A 21462-nucleotide genomic window follows, 5' to 3' on the forward strand; every position below is an offset into this window, starting at 1 on the left:
GTTCCTAACGCGTAATTGGGAAGAAAGTTCTGCACGAGGAGAGAAAGAAAAATGACGCCGATAACTCTATTATTTCATGCCGGAAGAGACCAAATTTGTGGAGGTGAAAGTCGGTCTAGCGCGTGCTCTAATGAATGGCAATGAAAGCACGTCATGGTTATATCATGCCGTTTACATGCCAAGATTGCTTGTCTTGTTGCATTGAGACGTATTTCCGAGATAGTACTTCTGTAACATCGGTTGAGAGTGTCCGAAGGCATATCCCTGCCCCTAAATGTTATGGACCTTTTCCGGTCAACCAAGCGTATTTTAGTCAAACATTTCTCAAGCGCTTCGCTTGAAGTGACGATAGATTCATATTTTTCGGTTGTAATAAATAACGGCAACGCGTCAATTTTTGAAAATGGTCTAGATTTTTTCTTGCGCAAAAAAACCCTGCTCTCCACTTAGATGTCCAGTATTAAGGTTATTTATTTCGTTTGTTTTTCTTATATACAACACGCACATTTATCTGAATTTGATACGATTTCAACTTGACTCTCACGGGGTAGGTCTGATCTCTAAGGGGTATACAGACAAGCCACTGTTCATCGTAGAATTGTAGTTGAATTTAGTACGTGCGATCAGGGAGGAATGCGGTTTCTACGAAGCCAGCAAGACGAAGAATTTGCTGGAAGAAAGGCTTATATATTTTCTCGTTACATTAGCAAAAAATCAGAAATGCAATTTGCAGGTAGCCTGCAATGTACACATGTCAGTGATAGCCCCGCACGGCACACTGAGCCCCGCATGCCCTTATGAACGTGGGCCAGCCATTCAAGTTGGTTCGAAAGAAGCGGTCGAGGCTTCACTAGGGCGATACCGAAAGTGTGGAGGCCGGAACGGCTACAGTGGTAAGAGGAGCAGGAGCTGCCATGTAGTGAAGGGGGGATGAACGCGACCGGCGCGGCATTGCTTGCTCGAGCCTCTTCGCTTAGAATGTCGACTAAAATGCTCTCACTGCCTACCGTCGCACCGTTTGCAATCAGAATAGTGGCGTACATATCCACACATTCCATTCCTAAGCGTCAGATGCTGTCATTTTTACATTCCCAGAGGTGTTTCAATTTTTTCGTGTCCATTTCTTTTTCGTAGTTTTCCTAGGTAATTCATTCCCGGCTACTAGAATTTTTCTTTATTTCTATTTTAGCGCCCTTTTTAAGCTTTCAGGGCATGCTTTCGTTTCGCACAAAATTTTGCCCCTGAATATGCTCACTCAGTAGATCTGACAAGTGACGTTTTACTTGGTTGTCTGTCAAGCAGTGCACAGAGAGCTCGAAATTTAGGCAGACATGAGGATTTGTTCATTCAAGATGCTCCACTGCGTCAGAGTGCCGTGTGACCATGAGCTTGTGAATTTTCGCAGGCTTTCACACTTACCCGTGACCCAATCGCTGTGAAAATTGATCATCATTGTGCCATCCAGCACTTACAGCAACATTCGACTGTTTCCATTGGCTCGGAGCTTAACGGTTACACAGCAATAAAAAAGGAGACCTTCGTATTGCGAACGGATGGTATAGAATGCGTTATTCACTGCATTAAAACAACGTGCAATTTCTGTTACTCGGTATGAATCAGATTAAGCGAGACTTCATTCTATAGAATACACCAACTTTTTCCTTGTATTTATTATGCCGCTAACTTCTGCTTGCCTTCTTGGCTATTAACGGGAGAGAAGAGTTTGCCTTGCTCGTCATGTGCTTGAGCTGTCAAGCATATAAACCTACGTTCAGTACCTCAACGGATCTTGACGGAATAATTGTAATAAGTGTAGAATTTATTGCATTAGTTGAATGGTAGTTGTACTTATTTATTATTTTTTCTCATTTAGAGATACTGCGATCTAGTACAGATCATAGCAGGGTGGGAAAAAACAATCAAAATACAAGCATATAAACACACTGAAATTCATAACATTTGCCGGCACTTTTCGAGCATCAGTAAAGAATTATGATTAACAGTCTCGCTATTAAGTTTATTCCATTCAGTAATTGTCATCGGAAAAAAAGTATTTAAAGCTGTTATTTCACCCGTTAAAAGGGGTTATTTTTAGTGCATGCTTTGGCTCGTGTTATATCCTGTGGAGTAAGCAAAATACTTAGAGGTATTAACTTTATAATTACCTTTTATAAGCTGGCAGAATAATTTTATCGACAAACAGGATTGCGCTCAATGACAGGGGGTCACCCACTTCGCCTCACGAGCTCACTTAGAGATGCAGGGCCATATGAGTTAAAAAAACAAATCTAACTACTTTATGCTGTATTCGCTCTAGTTTGTGAATGTTTATTAACATGAAAGGGTCCCGGATGATTTACAGCATATTCTAGTAACCGACGCATGAAGGAATTGTACGCAAATAGACGAGCACTAGGTGGGGATGACTTTAGTGAGCGTCTCAAGAAAGAGTTTCTGCATTGAATTTGCTCTGACAGCATCTATGTGTTTTGACCACGAAAGGCTGTTAGTAATCCATAGGCCCAAATATTTATTCTCTGTCACCTCTAATAATAATATGTTGTTAGTACCGTACACAAACTGAAGAGGTACAAAAAGTAGACTCTCACAAAAAACAAGCGCTAATAATTATCGTTACACCGTTCTGGATTTCAGTGGCACTGGGGGAATGTTAAACAAGGCTTGTGAAGCATATGCGGTGCTCAAACACTAAAGCTGCACACTACCCTTAATACACTCTATAGGTCCTGGCCCTTCACAGTAAGTGTCTGATAAAAATACTCAAGGGGACCTCTAATAATGGCGGTGTAAGCGTCGGTCCCGGCTGATAAAACGTGTTGCAGGATGTGCGCTTCGCGCCGATAGCGCAAGAAAGGGGCACCGACCAGTTGCCTTCCTTGTTGTGCAGAAAAGCGCTGAGTGAGCCAACGAAGGATATTCACTGCTCGCTTTCCTGTCTTGCTATGTACGCAATAATCTCCAGCTACAGCAGACTATTCGCAGGAGCACCATGAAGACTGCCGTGCGTGTAGTGATAGCAGCAGTATACGGTGAGTCGGAAAGCATGAATACGGATGGTGAGATCGGCAGTTTCGCATTTTGTATGAAAAATTGCGATGTCATGTTGATAATTCGATTCCTTGCACTTGGGTCATATTAAATGAATCTGTTGAATTTGAGGTTATTTCTTTGTAGAATGCAATAACTGCCATACAGTTTTGCAGAAATCGCCAGACGATGAAGGAACCACAGCGCTCAGAGGCAGCGAAATATGTTTTAGACGACTGAAAAAGTTGTATGGTCAAGTGGTTGCGGTGGCCAAGTGGTCGCATGCGGAAGGTGCGGGGTTCGATCCCCAGTACCACCGGGTACCCACCGGTGATACAATGGGTACAAGCTTTCCCCTGGTCAGGTGCTCGGCTTATTTAGGGTGAAAGGCTTGGAAAATGGGTCTTTGAGCACATTTTCGTGGCCTAGTGGTCTGGGCGTCCGCCTCGGCTGTGGGAGGTGGTTGGTTCGAAACCCACCGCCGGACACCCACCGGTAAAAATGGGTACAAGCCACCCCCGGCCCAGCGCCCGGCTTCTTCAGGGGTGTGTGCTTGGAGCAGGCTCCACAAACCCCGCTGCGCCCCTTCGGGGGCAAACCCAGTTTCGAACAACTCAGCCTGCAAAGGTGGTTCGTGTTTCACTCCCCAGTGAAGAGTTCGACTCAAGACTCGTACGCTCTAACAAGCGTCAGGTTCAAACACTATGGTCCTTCGTCAGTAGCGATTCAGAGTATCACTACGGTCATGGGTTAGTCCGGCTTTTCGGCTGCCCGACTTTGTGAGAAAAAAAAAGGGCCACAAATGGGCTTCTACCGCATGAGCCAGATTTAACGTTGTTGACGGCGGAACTTATCGCTGATCCATCAGAGCAACTGTGAACAACTTTGTGAGCAACTTTGACCGAAGCGGTGGCCTTGTGGTAGAGCATCCGCCTCGCATTCGGGAGGTGCTGGGTTCGATCCCCAGTGCCGCCGGGTACCCACTGGTTTTTAATGGGTACAAAATTTCCCCCGGCCTGGTGCTCGGCTTTTCTGGGTGAGATGCTTGGAAAAAGGGTCTTGACCACAGTTGCTCTGATGGATCAGCGAGAAGTTCCGCCCTCAACAACGTTAAATCCGCCTCGTGCGGTAGAAGCCCATTTGTGACCTTTCTTTTTACGGCTGCTACTGCAGCAAATAGATCAAGGTTTGAACCTTGATCTTGAACATTGATCTTGAACCTTCTCACTCGAACCACGTTGGCCGAAGGGTACTACCTTTAGCAGCTGCGAGGTTGTCCGAAATTGGAGCTTCGCCCTCGAGGGGCGCAGCGGGGTTTACGGAGCTTCTCCCAAAAGAACACCCCTAAAGAAAGCCGGGTGCCAGGCCGGGGGCCGCTTGTACCCATTTTTACCGGTGGGTGTCCGGCGGTGGGTTTCGAACCAACCACCTCCCGCAGCCGAGGCGGGCACCCAAATGTTGTGGGGTGTGTGAATGAAAAAAAAAACTTTATTTAGAAGAATCCCCAAGTTAAGGCTGGCTAGGCGCAGCGTGTAAAGCAAACTCAGCACACCATATATGCAACGTAAAAGAACAATAGCGCCAACTGCTCAGACTTTAAACCAATCAGTCAGGTCTGCACTTTGCTGAAGACATTTAATGAGTATTTGTAATCCATTGCAAAAATTGTTCGCTGCCGTACCGTGACAGCTACGGTCATGGCGTCATGAACAGATGCCACGAGCAATGCAATTCTCATAATATACAGCTTAAATCACAGGGAAGCAAAGAGCTATCAATGGAAAGCTAGAAATGCTGAATAATTAATGCCATTTCGCCTGCAAACTAGGGGACTCCACTTGAGCGACAGCGCTGCCATGGGAGATCTTGTGGTAGAAGTGGTCGTTTTAAACTGCTTTAACTTTCTGCCACTGTTGAAAGTCGGCGTTGATTGCAGATGATGGTTATTTGAGAAAAATATAAGCAACTGCAACATTTTGTTTTATTCATATGAACTCTACCTAGATGCAGAAATAAAGTACAACTCTCAAAATTCAAGCTCCTAGAAAGGTGTGAGCGGCCAAAGTAGCGTCAGAAATTTCACCCGCTAAGTTGCGTCCATACTATAACAACAGAACTCTGCTTAAGTTCTCTAAATTGATATAACATCTTAAATGTAGTGAGCCAACAGCTTGTCGATATGAGCCATACTGTTTTCTGTTCCTTCTGCAGGCTCCTTGGTCGCCAGTGCTGCTGTGAAGCCCACGCTAGGTACGTAGACAAAGAATATCAGTACTGCGGTGCTGGTTATTCTCATCGGCTCAGAAGCTTTTAACGCGGGAGTGTTCTGGCTCCCATTGCTCCGCCGTCGTCATCGGTAGTGCCGTTGTAAGAGAAAAAGCGACAGGCCCACCAACCACCTAGGTTGCGTGGCCTCCTGAAGTCATGACAACCTACCCACTGCGGCAGGTGGTAACCTGCCCACTGGATTGTGAGCAAAAAGTCCACCATAGGAGGTGCCAGTTAAAATAAAGATTAGCCGCAAAATGTTACTCAGGAAAAGCAATATGGGTATCACAAGCCCCAGCGGTGGCTCTGTTTGAAACAGCCACCCCTCGGGGCTTTGCGGCATCGCATAACAGCTGCACCACTTCGGAAGCAGTTCTATGGACTCACCGCAATCTATGAATTTAATATAGAGAATCACCAGTTCACTTCACTTCACTTTATTCACCTTAAAGACCCCCTTCAGGGGGTATTACATAAGAGGTGGGTTAACATATTCATCAACAAGTACAAGTCATTTCTTGTAATAACTGCCTACAGTATCTGAAAATACAGACGGGTGCGTGATGGCAGCGATATCGGTGGGGAGGGCATTCCTGTCCACAACAGTTCGGGGAAAAAATGAGCCTGAAAAAGTTGCAGTACGGGACACAGGGCGGGCAATCTGAAACGGATGGGCAGTGCGGTGAGATATGCGGTTCGGATGAATAATGTAGGGTGGTTGATTTAGGGAGCTATGGAAAAATTTGTGGAGGAAACAGAGGCTGGCAATGCGCCGGGGGTCTGCAAGGCTTTCAAGATCGGAATTCTTCTTCAGAGTTGAAACACTGGTGATGTATGAATACGCAGAGTGAATGAAACGAGTGGCGCGCTTTTGAACTGATTCGAGTGCATTTGTTAGGCATGCATGGTATGGGCTCCAGATGGGGCTGGCGTACTCAAATTTGGGTCTCAAGAGGGTTTTATAGGCGAGAAGCTTCACGTGTTGCGGCGCATGACAAAGATGACGTTTCATGAATCATAGAGATCTGTTAGCAGATATGATTGTGGTAATGTGTGTTCGCCAAGAAAGATCGCTGCAGAGGGTGACACCAAGATACCTAAACGAACGATTGGACGCTTTCGATAAACGAGTTAGCAACTGCATAGGAAAAAATAAGGGGGTTGTGTTGTCGATGAAAGGAAACGAGTTTGCATTTGTTAGCATTTATCGTCATTAGCCAGCGGTCGCACCATTTATGGACGCTGTTAAGGTCGTTTTGAAGGGTCATTTGATCAGAAATGTTAGTGACAGTGCGATACATTATGCAGTCATCAGCGAAGATACGAATTTTACGTGACACATGTGAAGCTAGATCATTAATATATATTAGAAACAAGAGTGGCCCGAGCACAGATCCCTGAGGGACGCCAGATTGAACAGGGAAAGCGCTTGAGCACTGGTTGGTAATAGAAACGAACTGAGAGCGGTTAGAACTGAGAAATTTTTTAAATTTATTGCAGGATATTAGGGTGTAAATTTAAAATGGCGAGTTTTATTATTAAGCGCTGGTGAGGTACCTTGTCAAATGCCTTCGCAAAATCTATCAATAACGCATCGGTCTGCCGGTTGCGGTCAAGGTTAGCATGCACGTCGTGAGTGAAGATTGCCAGTTGGGTTTCGCAGGAGAACCCCCTATGAAACCCGTGTTGAGCCGGATAAAGGAAGTTGTTTGAATCTAGAAGTTTATGATATGGGAATAGATGACATGTTCCATGATTTTGCAATGCACGCTGGTTAAGGAGATGGGACGATAATTTAGCGGAGATTCCTTTTTACCTGATTTGTGGGCCGGGATGACCCTCCCCATCTTCCAGTCGTCCGGTAAGGTTCCTGTCGACAGCGATTGCAAAAACAATATTGAGAGATAAATGGCAGAAATTTGTTTTGTGTTTTTCAGTACTTTTGAGTTCATTCTGTCCACTCCAGCGGCTGACGAAAGTTTAATTCTGTCGATAATGTTTTAGATACCCTGCGCTCTGATTTCGATGGGCGACATTGCTGGCAGTGGTAGAGTAGGTGGAGTGGGCAACAGTGAGGCAGTTTCGTTTGTGAAAACAGATACAAACGCGCGGTTAAATATCTCGGCACATTCAGTGTCACTGGCATCCTCGCCTGCGGCATTCCTTGGAGGCATGGTGCGAGTTGCTTGCGCATTTATTATTGCCCAAAACCTCCTGGGGTTATTCGTTAGGCTTTTTGGTAGATCAGTTTGAAAAAATGCTTGTTTGGCGCAGCCAATTGCATTGCAATACGTATCCTCGGCCTGATAGTACCGATCCCATGCATCTGCGCCTGGGCTCCGTTTCGCTGCACTATAAAGCCGATTTTTTCTTCTTTCTTATCGCTTAAGATTGTGTGAAAACCACGGTTTTTGGTGGTTTGCTCGATAACTGATTGAGGGAATAAATTTGTTTGCCAGTTCTTCGATCTTTTTTATGAAAATTGATCAGTTATCATTGACAGACCGGTGATGAAATATGGATTGAAAATAAGGCAGGAATGCTTCTAGCTCGTTGTTGATTTCTTCGTAATTGCCTTTGTCGTACATACGGATAGTTTTCTTGAACGTTTGGAGGGGTGTGGGGGAGAACTTGAATATGGCATAGATAACCTTATGATCGCTGATTTCACGCAGGTAAGTAATCGATGATAAGCTTTCAAGCTTGTTGGTCAGTATTAATTCCAGAATATTTGAAGATCCGTGAGCGACACGTGTCGGTTCGAGCACCATTTTCGTCAGGTTAAAATTTAAGCAAACATCTACGAATGCTCCTGCTTCAGCGTTACCGGCGGTTAGTGGGCCTACGTTTTGCCAATCGATGCCAGGTTAGTAAAAATCGCCTAGGAGAACAATTTGCGCACCAGGGTGTTTTTTAGTAACTTGGACTAGTGCATCGTTCAGGTTAAGCGCGAATCCTGGGTTGCTGTTGGGGGCCCTGTATCAGACGCCAAGTAGAACTGTTTCCGGTGGAGCACAACATTTTAACCACAATATTTCTAGAACTGAAGTAATGTTAACATGGAAGCATGATATCTGGTTGTTAATGGCAATAAGGACACCTCCTCCGCGTGTGCCTTGACGATCAATGCGGTAAACGTTGGATTTCATTATCTGCCACGTCGCTTGTCAGCCACGTTTCAGTTAAGATTAATATGTTGCTGCATGAAGATGACAAGAGATTAGACAGGGCTTCGCGCTTTGGAAGGAAACTGCGTATATTGATGTAGATTATAGAAAAAGAAAAACTCGACGGGTAGCCTGTGGTTGTATGGTCATGTGGGCAGAACTTGAGTGACAGAGAAGGGGTACTTGCGCTGGAGTGATGTTTAATGCTATCGCATTACACTCTGGAAGGTAGATTGGGGGCAATGATGGTGAAATAAAGAAGAGTGTCCGTACGAGCGAAGTGACACGCAAACATGACCCCAGGCCGCAGAAGGGACGGCCCACTGATGATGTGCCGAGCTCGAGACAAGCCAAGCTCCTCAAGCGATTTCCAGCGCTCTGGTAATTGCTTAGACACGGCAGCCTCCGTAGAAGTGTTACAAACAAAAGGGACCTGCAGGCACATTTTCCGCCTGATAACTCAGCATGAAAGGTACCCATTAGCTTCCGCGCTTCATGAACGAGTTGGAGATCATGAACATCAAGTGTTTCAACACCACCGTCAGGTACTTTCGTGTTATGAATTTTGGAAAGGAGACACAGAAAGTCCCTCCTTGGCTTTTAGTTACCCCTACAATACTGTTGTCTGTCGGAAGCATAATTAGGAAACGTGACATGATGATATCCGCTGCTTAGCAGTTAGCACAAGCGGACCCGGTTACATTCATGAGTATACTGACGGTTCCAGTCTTCAAAATTCATCAGCGTCAGCATTAGTGATTCCTCACCTGAATTAGCGACGGGCATGTAAACTGGCTCACGCGACCAAATCAACGACTGCTTAGATTTACGCTATTTATTTGGCCCTCCAGTTCATCTATTCGGTGCGAGACTCGCGTATGTGGATAATCTTTAGCGATTCGAAATCCGCACTGAAATCTCCTAGCAGCGCAAGTTCCATACCATGGAAAGCTGGGCTGACATACAAAGTTCTTAAATAAATTTCCAGGCTATCAAAAAGCAGCATATTGTAGTTTTCCAGTGGATACCCGGACATTCCTTTATTCCTGGAAACACTGAGGCGGATGCAGCGGATAGGCATGCACACTCCAATTCCCTCACTTCTGGCCTTCCGTTATTGAGAGGTGCACTGCGCCGTTTCTTGAAGACCATGCGTTATGAAATGAACGAAAAGGTGCAGCTTGACCCAAACCATACAGGTTCTGATCATGCAGTTCATTGATCCGTTGTGCAGTTTAATATTCCATCTTCTTTCAGTTAATGCAACAAAATATAAGGCAATACTTTTTCATCCAAAAAACAAAAAGTGAAGCGAATTCGGTGAACTACGTTACAACCGAGACCAGATTGAGTCAGTAAAGTCATTTAAATCGCTTGGCGTAATATTCACTGAAGATATGCTATGGGACGATCACATAAATCATATAGTATTAAAGACATCTCGAGCCATAGGATTTATGACGCGTCTTAAATGTTGTCTCCCACAAAAGGTAAAACTTCTATTGTATCGTGCATTATTTCGCTCACATCTAAACTACTGTTCATTAGTATGGGGTACTGCTACACGAACGAGTCTGAAAAAACTTGCTGTTCTGGAAAACAGGGCCCTCAGAATTGGTCATAACCTGCCACTTAGATGCTCAACTAAAATTTTGTTTTCCAGGCACAAGATTATTAATGTTTTCAACCTGCATGCTTATAAACTATTGCGCACCTATAAAATAGAACAAAGAAGACGCATAACAAATATATCTCACTTAGCCCCGATTCAGTTATTTCAGTGCACATACCCACGCCGTCGCATACCACACTGTGTAGTACCTGTAGTGAGAACAAACTATGGACGTCAAATAGTAACATTTCAACTTCCCTCACTTCTGAATAGATTAATCGCTGCAAATATTGATATAGAAAACATTAGCAGCTCTGACCTCCTCGACTATTTTATTTTTGAAGCCACATTTTTCTAGTAGTCATACTTTGAACATTTTTTTTTCAGCGCTTTCAGCGTTTCTTTTTTTGTCGTTGCTTTTATTGTTATTGCTTCAACCCTTATTGATTTTCTACACACATTGGTGATTGACTATTTTTTTTCAGTGAAGTGCCGTCGAATGCCACTGCCCACTTCCTGTACGGGGGTGGGGACCTTGTCAAGCGTTAACCGCTTTTATCCCGATCCCCTCCAACACTGCATGGTGATGGAAATAAACTATTATTATTATTATTATTATTATTATTATTATTATTATTATTATTATTATTATATTATTATTATTATTATTATTATTATTATTATTATTATTATTATTATTATTATTATTATTATTATTATTATTATTATTATTATTATTATTATTATTATTATCTATCACAAGATTTTTACCAACACACCTTCATGGCTCGCGTTTACGAAGGGCTTACACGAAGCACTTTCGTAATAGAAGTGGCCGCGCAAAAAGACCACGGTGGGCATGTGGCCAAGAAACTGAGGTTGTGACTCACCTATTATTGGGTAGGCGAGTGCACGACAAACTCAGCTCGCGATTGAAGACCGACTTGAGCGCTCTTGAGAAAAGGCCTTTAAGTCTACAAAAGCTCTTAGACCCGTGGCCGACTTGTCAACTGCAAAAGCGAGCACTTGTGGCATTGATAGCATTCCTTGAGGACAGCGGCATCCTTGGGAAGTACTAGCTTAGTAGAATTGGAGTCAATGCCAGAGCTCTTACCTTTCTGTGTGGGAGTGCTTCAATATGTTATTTGCTGTTTCTGTGTTTGCTGCAAACAAACTTATTTTGTTTCTTCTGTTTTTTTTTTGTGACCGAGTACTATAACAGCGTTATTTACTTTTGCTGTGTCTACTGCAAATAAGCTTACTTCTTGTTCTTCTGTCTTTGTTTATTCATATCTCTTATGTATATTGTATTGTGTACTGTTCTCTTAACATTCAAGCTGGTTTTCTTCACTCTTTAATGTTACTTTTCCTGGCGCTTGTATTTCATTTATATGCTGTGTACTGTTTGTGTTTGTTTTATGTTATGTTTAACTGTACATGGTCGGACTAAGTGGTTGCGATGAGTTAGTGAAGAGGAGTAGCCGGAGCCTCTATGCAGCACCAACCTCTCCTTTACTGTTCATGTAAATAAAAAAGGGGAGGGTAAAGGAAATATGGAGAGGTGATAGCAGTGTTACATCAGTAGAGAAGGTGTTTGCGATATCCCGAGTGGCGTTATGCACTATACATTTATTGCATGTTCTAGTGGCTGCCGCCTCAATCGGCGTCATTGCTGATGTCAGAGCATGTTTGAGTGTTACCTGTTAGTAGCCTTTGCTCTGGTTTGATGGAGCGGGTGTCCCGCTCATAAACAAACTCCGCCCTTTTTTGGCAGCTTCTAATGTCATCCCACCTGTGGGATGTTCCTGAAACGTATGTGCAGTCTTTGACATAAATATACAGCCCAAGGGGCTTGTTTCCAAGCCGTGTAGCAAGAGCTTTAAGCACATTTGATTGTCCTAAGCTTGGGAGGCTTGATAACTTCTGTTCCTCCCGCCTTCATGAGAGTAGGGGAATCCATGACTATGCAAGCGGAACCGCGCCGCAGGGCTCAGGAGCAGACCCCTTGGTCTGTATATATTTTTTTACAGAGTCCGTACATCAAACAGACGTTAGCCGAGCTGTTGTGAACTCTCCGATGTTGTCGGCAGTGGCCACTGCATGTGGCTAGGCCTGGTTGGCTTGATGCGCGCTCATGTGTTGCTCGCTGTGCTTGTCGCGTTGCCTGAGCTCATGTCGGTGTTCGCCGCAAATGGCTGGAGTAAACATGTCCTATTTTCTACAAGTCAACACTCGACCCAAATTCCCTGCGCAGGAACCCACCACAATCCCGCTGCTGCGCAAGAGCCAGCACAGTGCCTGGAAACATTTGCATCGGTCTCGTCACGTAAAACAAAGATTTAGTCAAAGATATCGAACACATAAGAACACACACTTGGGGGCTCAAAAGGCCGTGATCATGCTAGCTCACAACTCCCATCCGTTCGCCATGTAAATCGGTTTTGTGAAATTCATCCCTTCTGAAGCGCCAGTTAAACCTGGAAACTTGCGCTACGGTCATGTCCTGTGAGTCTTTCAAACATGTACATTCCACATTTCGAGCTCTACAATGTTTACGTTGAGATGTTAGGTTACTTCAGCGTTAATTACTTCCTCAAGGACAGCTCTCTGTACACGCATAAAATCTATTTCAGCTAACTTCTTCACCTACTGAGGGTGCGCATGACAAGTCGGCTCACATTTTACAAAACGTTAGTAAAAAGAACTGCAGAATATATGCAGCGAAAAAACATTTCGCGCTCGTAATGACTTCGAAGTTCAGCTTTGCTTCATGACGTACAGACACAAGAACTCTACCAATGCGCTTGAATGATCTGCATGCGCTGATGCTAGTAATCACTTGGCCACATAATCAACGGCAGGCAGTAAGCCCGATATTTACAAACCAAGAGAATCGATGATAGAGGTTGCCTTTAATCCCAGCTTTATTCTAAATGACACTGCGCGTAGGAAAGACGGTGCATGAGTTTTGTGCCGCGAATTTCGATCTTTAATGCACTAAATAATCTACGAAAGGAGTGGTCAGGTTTCAAACAAGCGTTAAGCACTTGGTATGACCTTCGATCTGGCATACGTAATGTTGAAGGCACGGTGCAAATCGGGAGGATCCCAAAAATGTGTTAAGTCTGTAAGCGTGATAATTACTGAACTAAAGAGTGTTAGACGTACTACGGCACTACGGGAATGCTTCTAGCTGCAAGTAATCTTTGAGTCCCCGTGCTGGTCTCGGTAGCAAGTGGATTGGTTGTATTGCGGATGGTCTGCAAGCACTGCGTCCTTGAGCGCACGACGAGCGGAGTAAGCCTAGAACTTCTGAGTTCACGCATTTAATGAGCTTTATGCGACTTCTTTTCAACCAAAAGGTAGTGCTGCCGGGTGATATTAGTTCAATAATCGGCATTGATAATGTGCTCCGAGGTTATTAATCTAAATCAAAGCTTAATCATTCTTCGTAACTCTCTTAAATATGAGCTAGAGAAAAAAAATCAATCTTTAAATAATGAACTTCAACTGAATGGCTATCCTTTCAGCGTTCGTCCATTCATGAAAGCTTATTATATACCCAAATAAAAATCTATAACTATATCACATTGTTTTTGCATGTGGCATAAAGCAACACTGAGGAAATAGGTACTGACTGGTATTGACACACTACCGCGCTATTGTGGGATGCTAATTTCACTGAAGATTGAGTTTTTGTAACCTCAACAAGATCAAAAATGGATACACAGGCATCGCGACCAGCGAATACTTTCACATGCAACCTGCCGTGGCGTTAAGACAGTGCTGTAGGCGCAGCGCTCCGGGCCTAAGCAACATTTTCAATTATGTTTATGTAGTGAAGATGCATTAATTTCCGCTCGCGACCCCATATGTTTGAGTTTACCGGTGGGAAAGAATTTAAATCCTATTTTCTACAACGTAACTGGGTGTTCTCACAAACCAAGACAACAACTTAACGAGAAATAGCTACAAAATCGATTTTTACTTAGAAACTTGAATTAGCAGAAGTTGTTCTTAGAGTGCGCCCAGTCTTATTTCCGTGAAATCCCTGCCGTCATTCCCGCTGTTTGCAGGGCACGACCAGTTCACGTGCGCGGATCCACCTGAGTACGGACCATGCAACGAAACTTCCACTCGCTTCTACTACGACACCGATAACCGCACCTGCAGGGAGTTCATCTATGGAGGATGCGAGGGCATTCCCAACAACTACGAGACCCTTGAAGAGTGCCGTGTCAGCTGCGAGCGTGAGTTTTCACTGTGCTGTACGCACTTTCGGCGGAGAGACAAGAGGGCCCAGAGACAAAGAAATAACCGTAACGAATACCTGAAATTATGACAATGTCTTCTTCAATGATTCTTTGTTTATTGCTCAACTAAACCACTTCTGTGAAGTAGACGATATTATTCGGATGCTAGCAGTGAACGCCACTGATCTTCATTTTTACCATATTGCTTGACGTGAGAGTCATTCATGTTCGCTCAAGATCAACTGAAAGCACCCCTCCACACGTTAACAAACTATGCTAGGTGCTCATACTAGAGCATATATTATATGAGGCATAACTAAGAATGCAGCAGCCTGCCCCTAGAAATAAACCAAGTAATTTCATCGTTGAATTACGTCAAAAAAAGATTGCTCTGTATTTCGCTGTCTTGTTGCAAGCGGAAGCAACTTCTTTTTACTGCCATTCCGTCTTCAATCACACCACCCTACTGTTTTGCAAATTAGGCACGCCACCGATGAAGTTATAATACAACAGAAAGATCATTTAACGGTTATTACACACATACCCTTCTGCAACGACCCTGTTACCAGCTTTCGCGTTTTCGTATTTTTGCAAACCTTTCCTACAGGCTGTCTTCCTTCCTCAAGTTTTTGTGCATCAAACACGCACACTAGTCGCGTTTTGTTTTTAGCATAGTTCTATTCTGGCTAAATTAATGACCACACTTCAGGCGATGTTTTGGGTGACGCTGCGTTTGCTCACAAATAATCATCTGCTGCAGATTGTTCTCTCTCACTCCTTGCTGCAAGCAATGTCTGGACAAGGATCTGGCTTTAGATAATTTTGCGTATTACGTTAGTAGTGTCCTCCCTCTTTCTCTCGAAGTACCGCCTTCTATAGCCACATCCAATACTTAGCTTCAAAATACGCATTTATTTTGTTATAAAATTATTTCTTCAGTACACTAAGAAACGGCTTGCAGTGAGGAAGAGACTGGACTCTCACATCTCCATGTGATTATAAGTTCAATACGCCCCAGAATAATGCAGGATCTGTTAATTATTTATGTGTTTGTAATGTACCTGATGTAACATTCTACCAGCCAAGAATGAACTTGGGCGAAGAAAAACAACTTCCCGGGCCTGCCGTTTAAGCTTGAGCAGCGCCGTCAACTGCTTGCTGATGGTGTCTTTTCACCGGAGGCACCGTCTCGGTGAAACACTTGACACCTGATAAACACTTGACACTCGTGTCCGGTGTCAAGTGCTTCTTCGCGAGTTCCTGTTTCGGTCATGCGTTTATCTTTTAAGAACTATTAGGGAAAAACGTTATGTTTATTCGGGACAAAACTGCCACCTTTTCTTGAGTGAGTGGGTAGTTGTTGTTTCCGGCCGAAGAGCGTAGCGTTAAGGTTTCTTTGGATGACACGATATTTCCGCGGAATTCGGTGTACTTTCTAGATCGACTCAAAGCGCAATTCTGGGATTGACTTTCTGCTTCTGTGTGGTGCTACTCTTGATTATGACACGGGAGCGCTGAGTGTTGGCGGCTGTCTTCCGCGTGAACTTTTGTAATGGTCGGCAATTTATGAGAACGTTCTTTGTGTTTGTGCTTATGCGGTCGTACCGCCATGAACCGCAGCGTACGTCCATGTTTCCTGCTCTCATCTCTCTCATGAGTCATTTGACGCTACCGCAGCGCCTTTTCATTCACAGTGCGCGAAGAAAAACGTGTCAGTGCTGTATTGCTCGGTTTCGGTGATAGAGGGTCGAGCCGAACTTTGTGTACTGAATTGATCAGCTGAATCAGTTGTTTTTCGGGCGGGCTCGAAACTAGCCTCATGTAGCGCGACGATGCCCACCACTGTGGCTCTGCAGTTACGGCAGTTGCGGCTGCCCCAGCCGATCCAGCCTCCACTCTCCGGCTGACCCGAAGCTTCATCAGACTAACTGCTCATTGTTGAGTACTTCACAGCGCCAGATCTTGAAGGACCTCTTCTCCCATCAAGCCTCAGTCTTCGGCTCCACATAGCCCGAGGCTCGCTATGCTTTCCTCGGTCCCGTGCCCGTCATAAGAACCGCATCTGATCTGCCTACCCGATACGCTAAACGCTGTACCGCGTGTCGCCGTCTGAGGGCAACGCAGAACAATCCCATTGCATGTTCAAGCGGGAAGTACATTTCAGGGGTCCTGGAGTCCCTGGGCACTTCCCGTGATTATGGTGAAAAAAGAAAGGTGGAACATGGCGATTTTGCATGGACAACCGCAGCCTCAATTCTGACTCAAAAAAGATGTGTGTCTGCTGCCGTGCACCGACGATGCTCTCCATTGTCTTTTCTCTGCACTGTACTTCAAATCAAATCAAATATCAAATAAAATTTTATTTCTGCCGTGAAAAGGTGCACACAGTGGAGGCGCAGAAAAAGCTTTATGATACAGCTTCACAAAGCCGCAGCCCCGTTTAGCTTGGCAGCGGCTTGACAGCAAGGCTTATAAAACAAAGACAGTTGGTTAACGTATTAACATTTATACAATAATGAAGCTACAAAATAAAGTGAAACAACATTGTAGAATATTGAATCGACATTCGCACTCGACAAACACAGATCAATAGCAAAGAAAAAAATAAACTTATTCTACATGTCTACTTACATAGCACGCAAAGATTTTTTTAACGAACTAAAGAGGTCAAAATTATTATATGCATGTGTATTTAACATGGAAGGAAGAGTGATTTGCAGGCGTTCTCTACCTGAATTTATTCGAGGAGTCGGCACTACAGAGGTCTCCGCCTACATTGTCCTGTAGCTGGTTTCTCGGGCATATAATTCAGCAAGGTTACGTATGCAGTTTACATTCGTACGTGTTTCAAGTTTAAACCGGATACTTAGACGACACTTATACAAGTTGTGAATTTTTTCCACACCACTTTCCAAAAAGAGATCTGCGCTTGGAGAGGCCCAGGGGACATTGTAAACAAGACGAATGAACTTTTTCTGTAGAATATAGATACGTTGAAGACAGCTATCCATGGCTGTACCCCACACTAAGTGGCAGCAGTTTAAATAGGAGTAGAAAAGGGAATTATAGAGGAGTAGCTTTATTTTTCTTAGAATAACATATCTCAGCCGACTTATGACACCGGTTAGTTAAGCCAGCTTCGTTGCTATATGGTCCACATGGTGATCTCAAGTCATGTTGGAAGAAAAAACTACTCCTAGACATTTAAATTGTTCAACCAAATCTATACATCGCGAGCTTTGTTTAATCTCGATGGAGGAAGGAAGCACTTTATTTTTAGGACGAAAAATAACAGCCTGTGTTTTCTTATCATATATACGCATACATTTGGATTCAGAACATTTTTTAATTCTAACATGGTTTCATTGCATTCCTGAACAAGGAGATCAAGATCATTTCCAGTAAAAAATATACTTATGTCATCAGCGTAAATAATAAATTTTGCAGCGGAGTTAATGTTAGAGATATCATTTAGATACATATTAAAGATTGTGTTCATTCAATTCTGTTGATTCGCGTTCGGGCTACTGGCCATTTCCGATGGACCCCGCCGCCAAGGAGAAAATAGCGTTTATTACGCCGTTTGACATACTCAAATTTAACGTCATGCCCTTTGGCCTCTGTAAATTACCTACAACATTCGAAACATGGATGCTATGCTTCGTGGCTTCAAGCGGGAAATCTGCACTTGCTACTTAGGCAATATTGCTATTTTCGGCCGGACCTTCAGTGAACATAACCGGCGGCTACCCCTGTGTTAGACTGCCTGCAAACAGCTGGACTTGTTTTCCATTCTATAAAGTGCCGCTTTGGAGAATGTCAACCACACATACTCAGTCATCTCGTCGACCGTGAAGGAGTTCGGCGCCATCAACAGAAGACTACGGCAGTTGCATCATTCCTGCGACCCCAACTCAAGAGGAACTCCGAAGTTTTTTTGGAATGCTGCTCATACTTTCGCCGATTCATGGCAATATTAACTGACGTCACTCGCCATCTAACGTCACTCTCAAAAAAGACGATCCTTTCGAATGGACTTCAAACTGAGTATAATTCCACCAGCTCAAGTTTCTGCTTACTTAACATCTGACTCTCTGGCACTCCGACCCCTCCGAGCCGACGAAGTCTACACTGACGCGAGTGTGATGTTGGCGTAGGTGCTGTGCTTCTCCAGCGTTCTGCAGACCGACATTATGTAACTGCTAATGCCAGCCGCTCCCTCAGTTAGCCTGAGCGCAACTCTACCGTTACGAGCAAGCATATCTTGAGGTGGAATTCGATGTGCAACGGTTTCGGCGTTGCCAGTATGCACGCTATTTCACGGTTCTAAGCGACCATCACGCCCTCTGCTGGTTCGTCAGCCTGCGTGGTACATCTCGTCCTCTGGCACGATGAGCTCTCCGCCTGCAAGAGCACAACTTTACTGTGTCGCACAAGAGTGGCCATACACACGCGAACGAAGACTTTTCTTCTCGCCTTCTTGCTACGACTGACTGCTTCGATCACTGTATCGCCTCCATAGTGCCTCAGCTTCTATAATATAGAAAAATGTTGAAATTGGCGAGGCTTTGCGTTGCTGTTCTTTTCTCCTCTGTAAAACGATTTTGTAATAATTGGGTCTTTTACCTTTGACACAAATCATAATGTAATAGAAGCAGCAAATTACTAAATGCGTTCTAAAAAAGTAACATGAACTGCCTAAACAGCGAAGCTTACGAACTATGTTCTAACTACTTTGATGTATTCGGACCTGTGTCTTTTCTCAATGCGAACTTAGTTCGCGCACACCCACAGAGCTTCCAGGAAAAAACTACCGCTTGTCCGCCGGGTCAAGCGTGGCCGCTAATCTCTACCATCCCTACTTCAAATACGTTAACTACCGTGCAGAGGTGTGAAGTTTCTGTTCATACGTAAACGTTTGTCACTCTGGGCTGAACTCACGTTTTTGTACTGAACAGCAAGCTCTACCATCTCGTTGTATCACTACTTGAGCTGTGGTTATAACCGTTTCACCAATATTTGGCCTTAGCGTGCCTACCCCTCAGCCCATCGCATTATATGTTTCGGCTCCATTTTCCACGACAATCAGAATTTTTGCACATGATTAGTTTCACAAGTGCGAGTAGAAAATCTTTTGCGGTTCGGAAATAAATTCAGTAGGCGTATGTGTTTCCGGCTACCATTTCGTTTCCAACGTAGACAACTGTAAATGTTTACATTAAAAAAAATCTCTGTGCTAGCAAGCACGTCATTATTCTGCTTTGATTGGAGTGTTAAAACAATAATTGAGAGGCTGCACAGACTTTTCATTGTATCCTCCTCTTCATGCAGTGCGTCCGAGGCCCATCTGCTACCTCCCAAAAAAGCGGGGTCCTTGCAACAAGGACTTCCCGCGCTTTTTCTACAACGCCGAAAGCCAAACATGCGAGCAGTTCTTCTACGGTGGCTGCATGGGCAATGCCAATAATTTCCGCAACATCCAGGATTGCCAGCGCATTTGCTCTCGTGAGTGACCGACTCTCGCAGCATGACTTCTTTCACGGTCCATATTGCATACAACGTAGGCATCTGCATATCGGAACGAGTAGAAAGGAGAGTTTCAATCCTATTTGAAAAACCTAGTATTTGTACGCTCGCTTCGGCATTAAGCTTGTGATGCGCGTTCGCAGCTCTCAATTCACCTAACATCCGTAACTGTCCATCGCTCCCTACCTGTGGCGTGCGTATGATGGCGCCGTGTTGTGCCCAAAGTTCCGCCCCTTTTTCCTCATTACATTGTGCTATCTCCCTCACGCTCTCGCGTTTTCTCCTACTGTTATGGTTGCTCACCTCGAGGTGGTCACGTGACTTGCGACATGCTGGTGCGCTAACGTGAACAACTGCGCGAGTAACTCAACCACGTCGTTAACAGGAAGCCCTCCTAAACATATCGTTCTCCTCCCTAGCGAAGTTGGGAGAGCTGTACTGCATCCGCAGTTCCAAATATACATCTACACTCTGCTAAGCCTGTCTAGATGATTTGGGTATTTATGGCGCATTCTCAAGAACGTGCATTCTTTGGACCCCTTACTCCCATCCAATTCCGGCATGTGGCATAGAGGGAGGTATCTCCCATTTATGACCACACAGTGGTCGTTAAGGACTACATACGCTTAGATTCCGACTTAGTTACAGTTCCATCGTGAAAACGCCCTCTTAAAACTTATATTTCCCAGTATATCTCAAAGCGCCAATAATTCCTGTTCTGTTTACCTTTATGAAGGTCATACAAAAAACTATCGCTCGCAAAATAACTTTTTTTGTTGCCAACAGTCAACTCTCAGCCCCTTTTTGACGACAATATTGACAGATACCTCTTATAAGGTGGCCTAAGCTACTCCTGCTTCTTTTTGCGGTTTGAGCGTGTGGTAATAATTTTGATGTTATTGATCTCTTAGAAAACAGGTTCTCATTAGTCCGCCTGCTTTAAACATCCCTTCCTTCTTTGTTGCTCTTGTTTCTTAGCCTAAGGCGCTCGCCTGAAGTTCCACTGGACTGCACCGTTCCCTCGCCGGCTGGCAGCGTCATCGAATTTCCCACACTGTCAAGCAGGACACTTCCGCTTCCTTCCATCTTAGCAGATTGGAGCCGTAGACGAGGTGACAGGAGTCCCGGAGAAACCACACCTGGCGAGGAGCCCACATGTCCGCAGTGAACTAGCAGAGATGAACGGAAAGCCATTTTTTAAGATGAAATAAAATACTCTTTGGAACCCTAAGGGTTGTTTCCTGCATCTTATCTTCCTAGTATTACCTGAGCCTAGCGCTCTTCTTCACGCCGACAGAAGAAATGGAACTTGAATCCATGACAACTTCACCTTCTTCGCGGTTGGATTGAGGAGCTTCTGCGAATTCCTTCTTTTTATTTAAAATAAAATTTAAAAGCGATTTTTAAACTGATTTTTTGCTTGAGAGAATAGTTTAATTTTTTGTTCAAAATTTAATTACAAATACAGTGTGTGACTAGACAAGAACTCAAAAAATCTACAAAAGGCAACGCCAGTAGCGGAACAAGCTTGCGCCGCCCAAAGAAACACAATTCCAAACACAAGAAAAACCAGCAGATCTATCGGTTT

The 21462-nt window shown here is 44.2% G+C and overlaps 1 protein-coding gene across 1 annotated transcript; it reads left to right on the forward strand.

Annotated features, from left to right (window-relative positions):
• Positions 1–2929: 2929 nt before the first annotated feature.
• On the forward strand, positions 2930–21105 carry LOC144132586 (kunitz-type serine protease inhibitor bitisilin-3-like). The gene is made up of 5 exons (XM_077665079.1): positions 2930–3050; positions 5260–5298; positions 14172–14345; positions 19680–19853; positions 20853–21105. The coding sequence occupies exons 1-5, from the start codon at positions 3011–3013 to the stop codon at positions 20855–20857; spliced, it is 432 nt and encodes a 143-aa protein (XP_077521205.1). The 5' UTR covers positions 2930–3010; the 3' UTR covers positions 20858–21105.
• The last annotated feature ends 357 nt before the right edge of the window (positions 21106–21462 follow it).

Source organism: Amblyomma americanum, chromosome 5, assembly GCF_052857255.1.
Source record: "Amblyomma americanum isolate KBUSLIRL-KWMA chromosome 5, ASM5285725v1, whole genome shotgun sequence".
In the NCBI taxonomy this organism is placed as follows: Eukaryota; Metazoa; Arthropoda; class Arachnida; order Ixodida; family Ixodidae; genus Amblyomma; species Amblyomma americanum.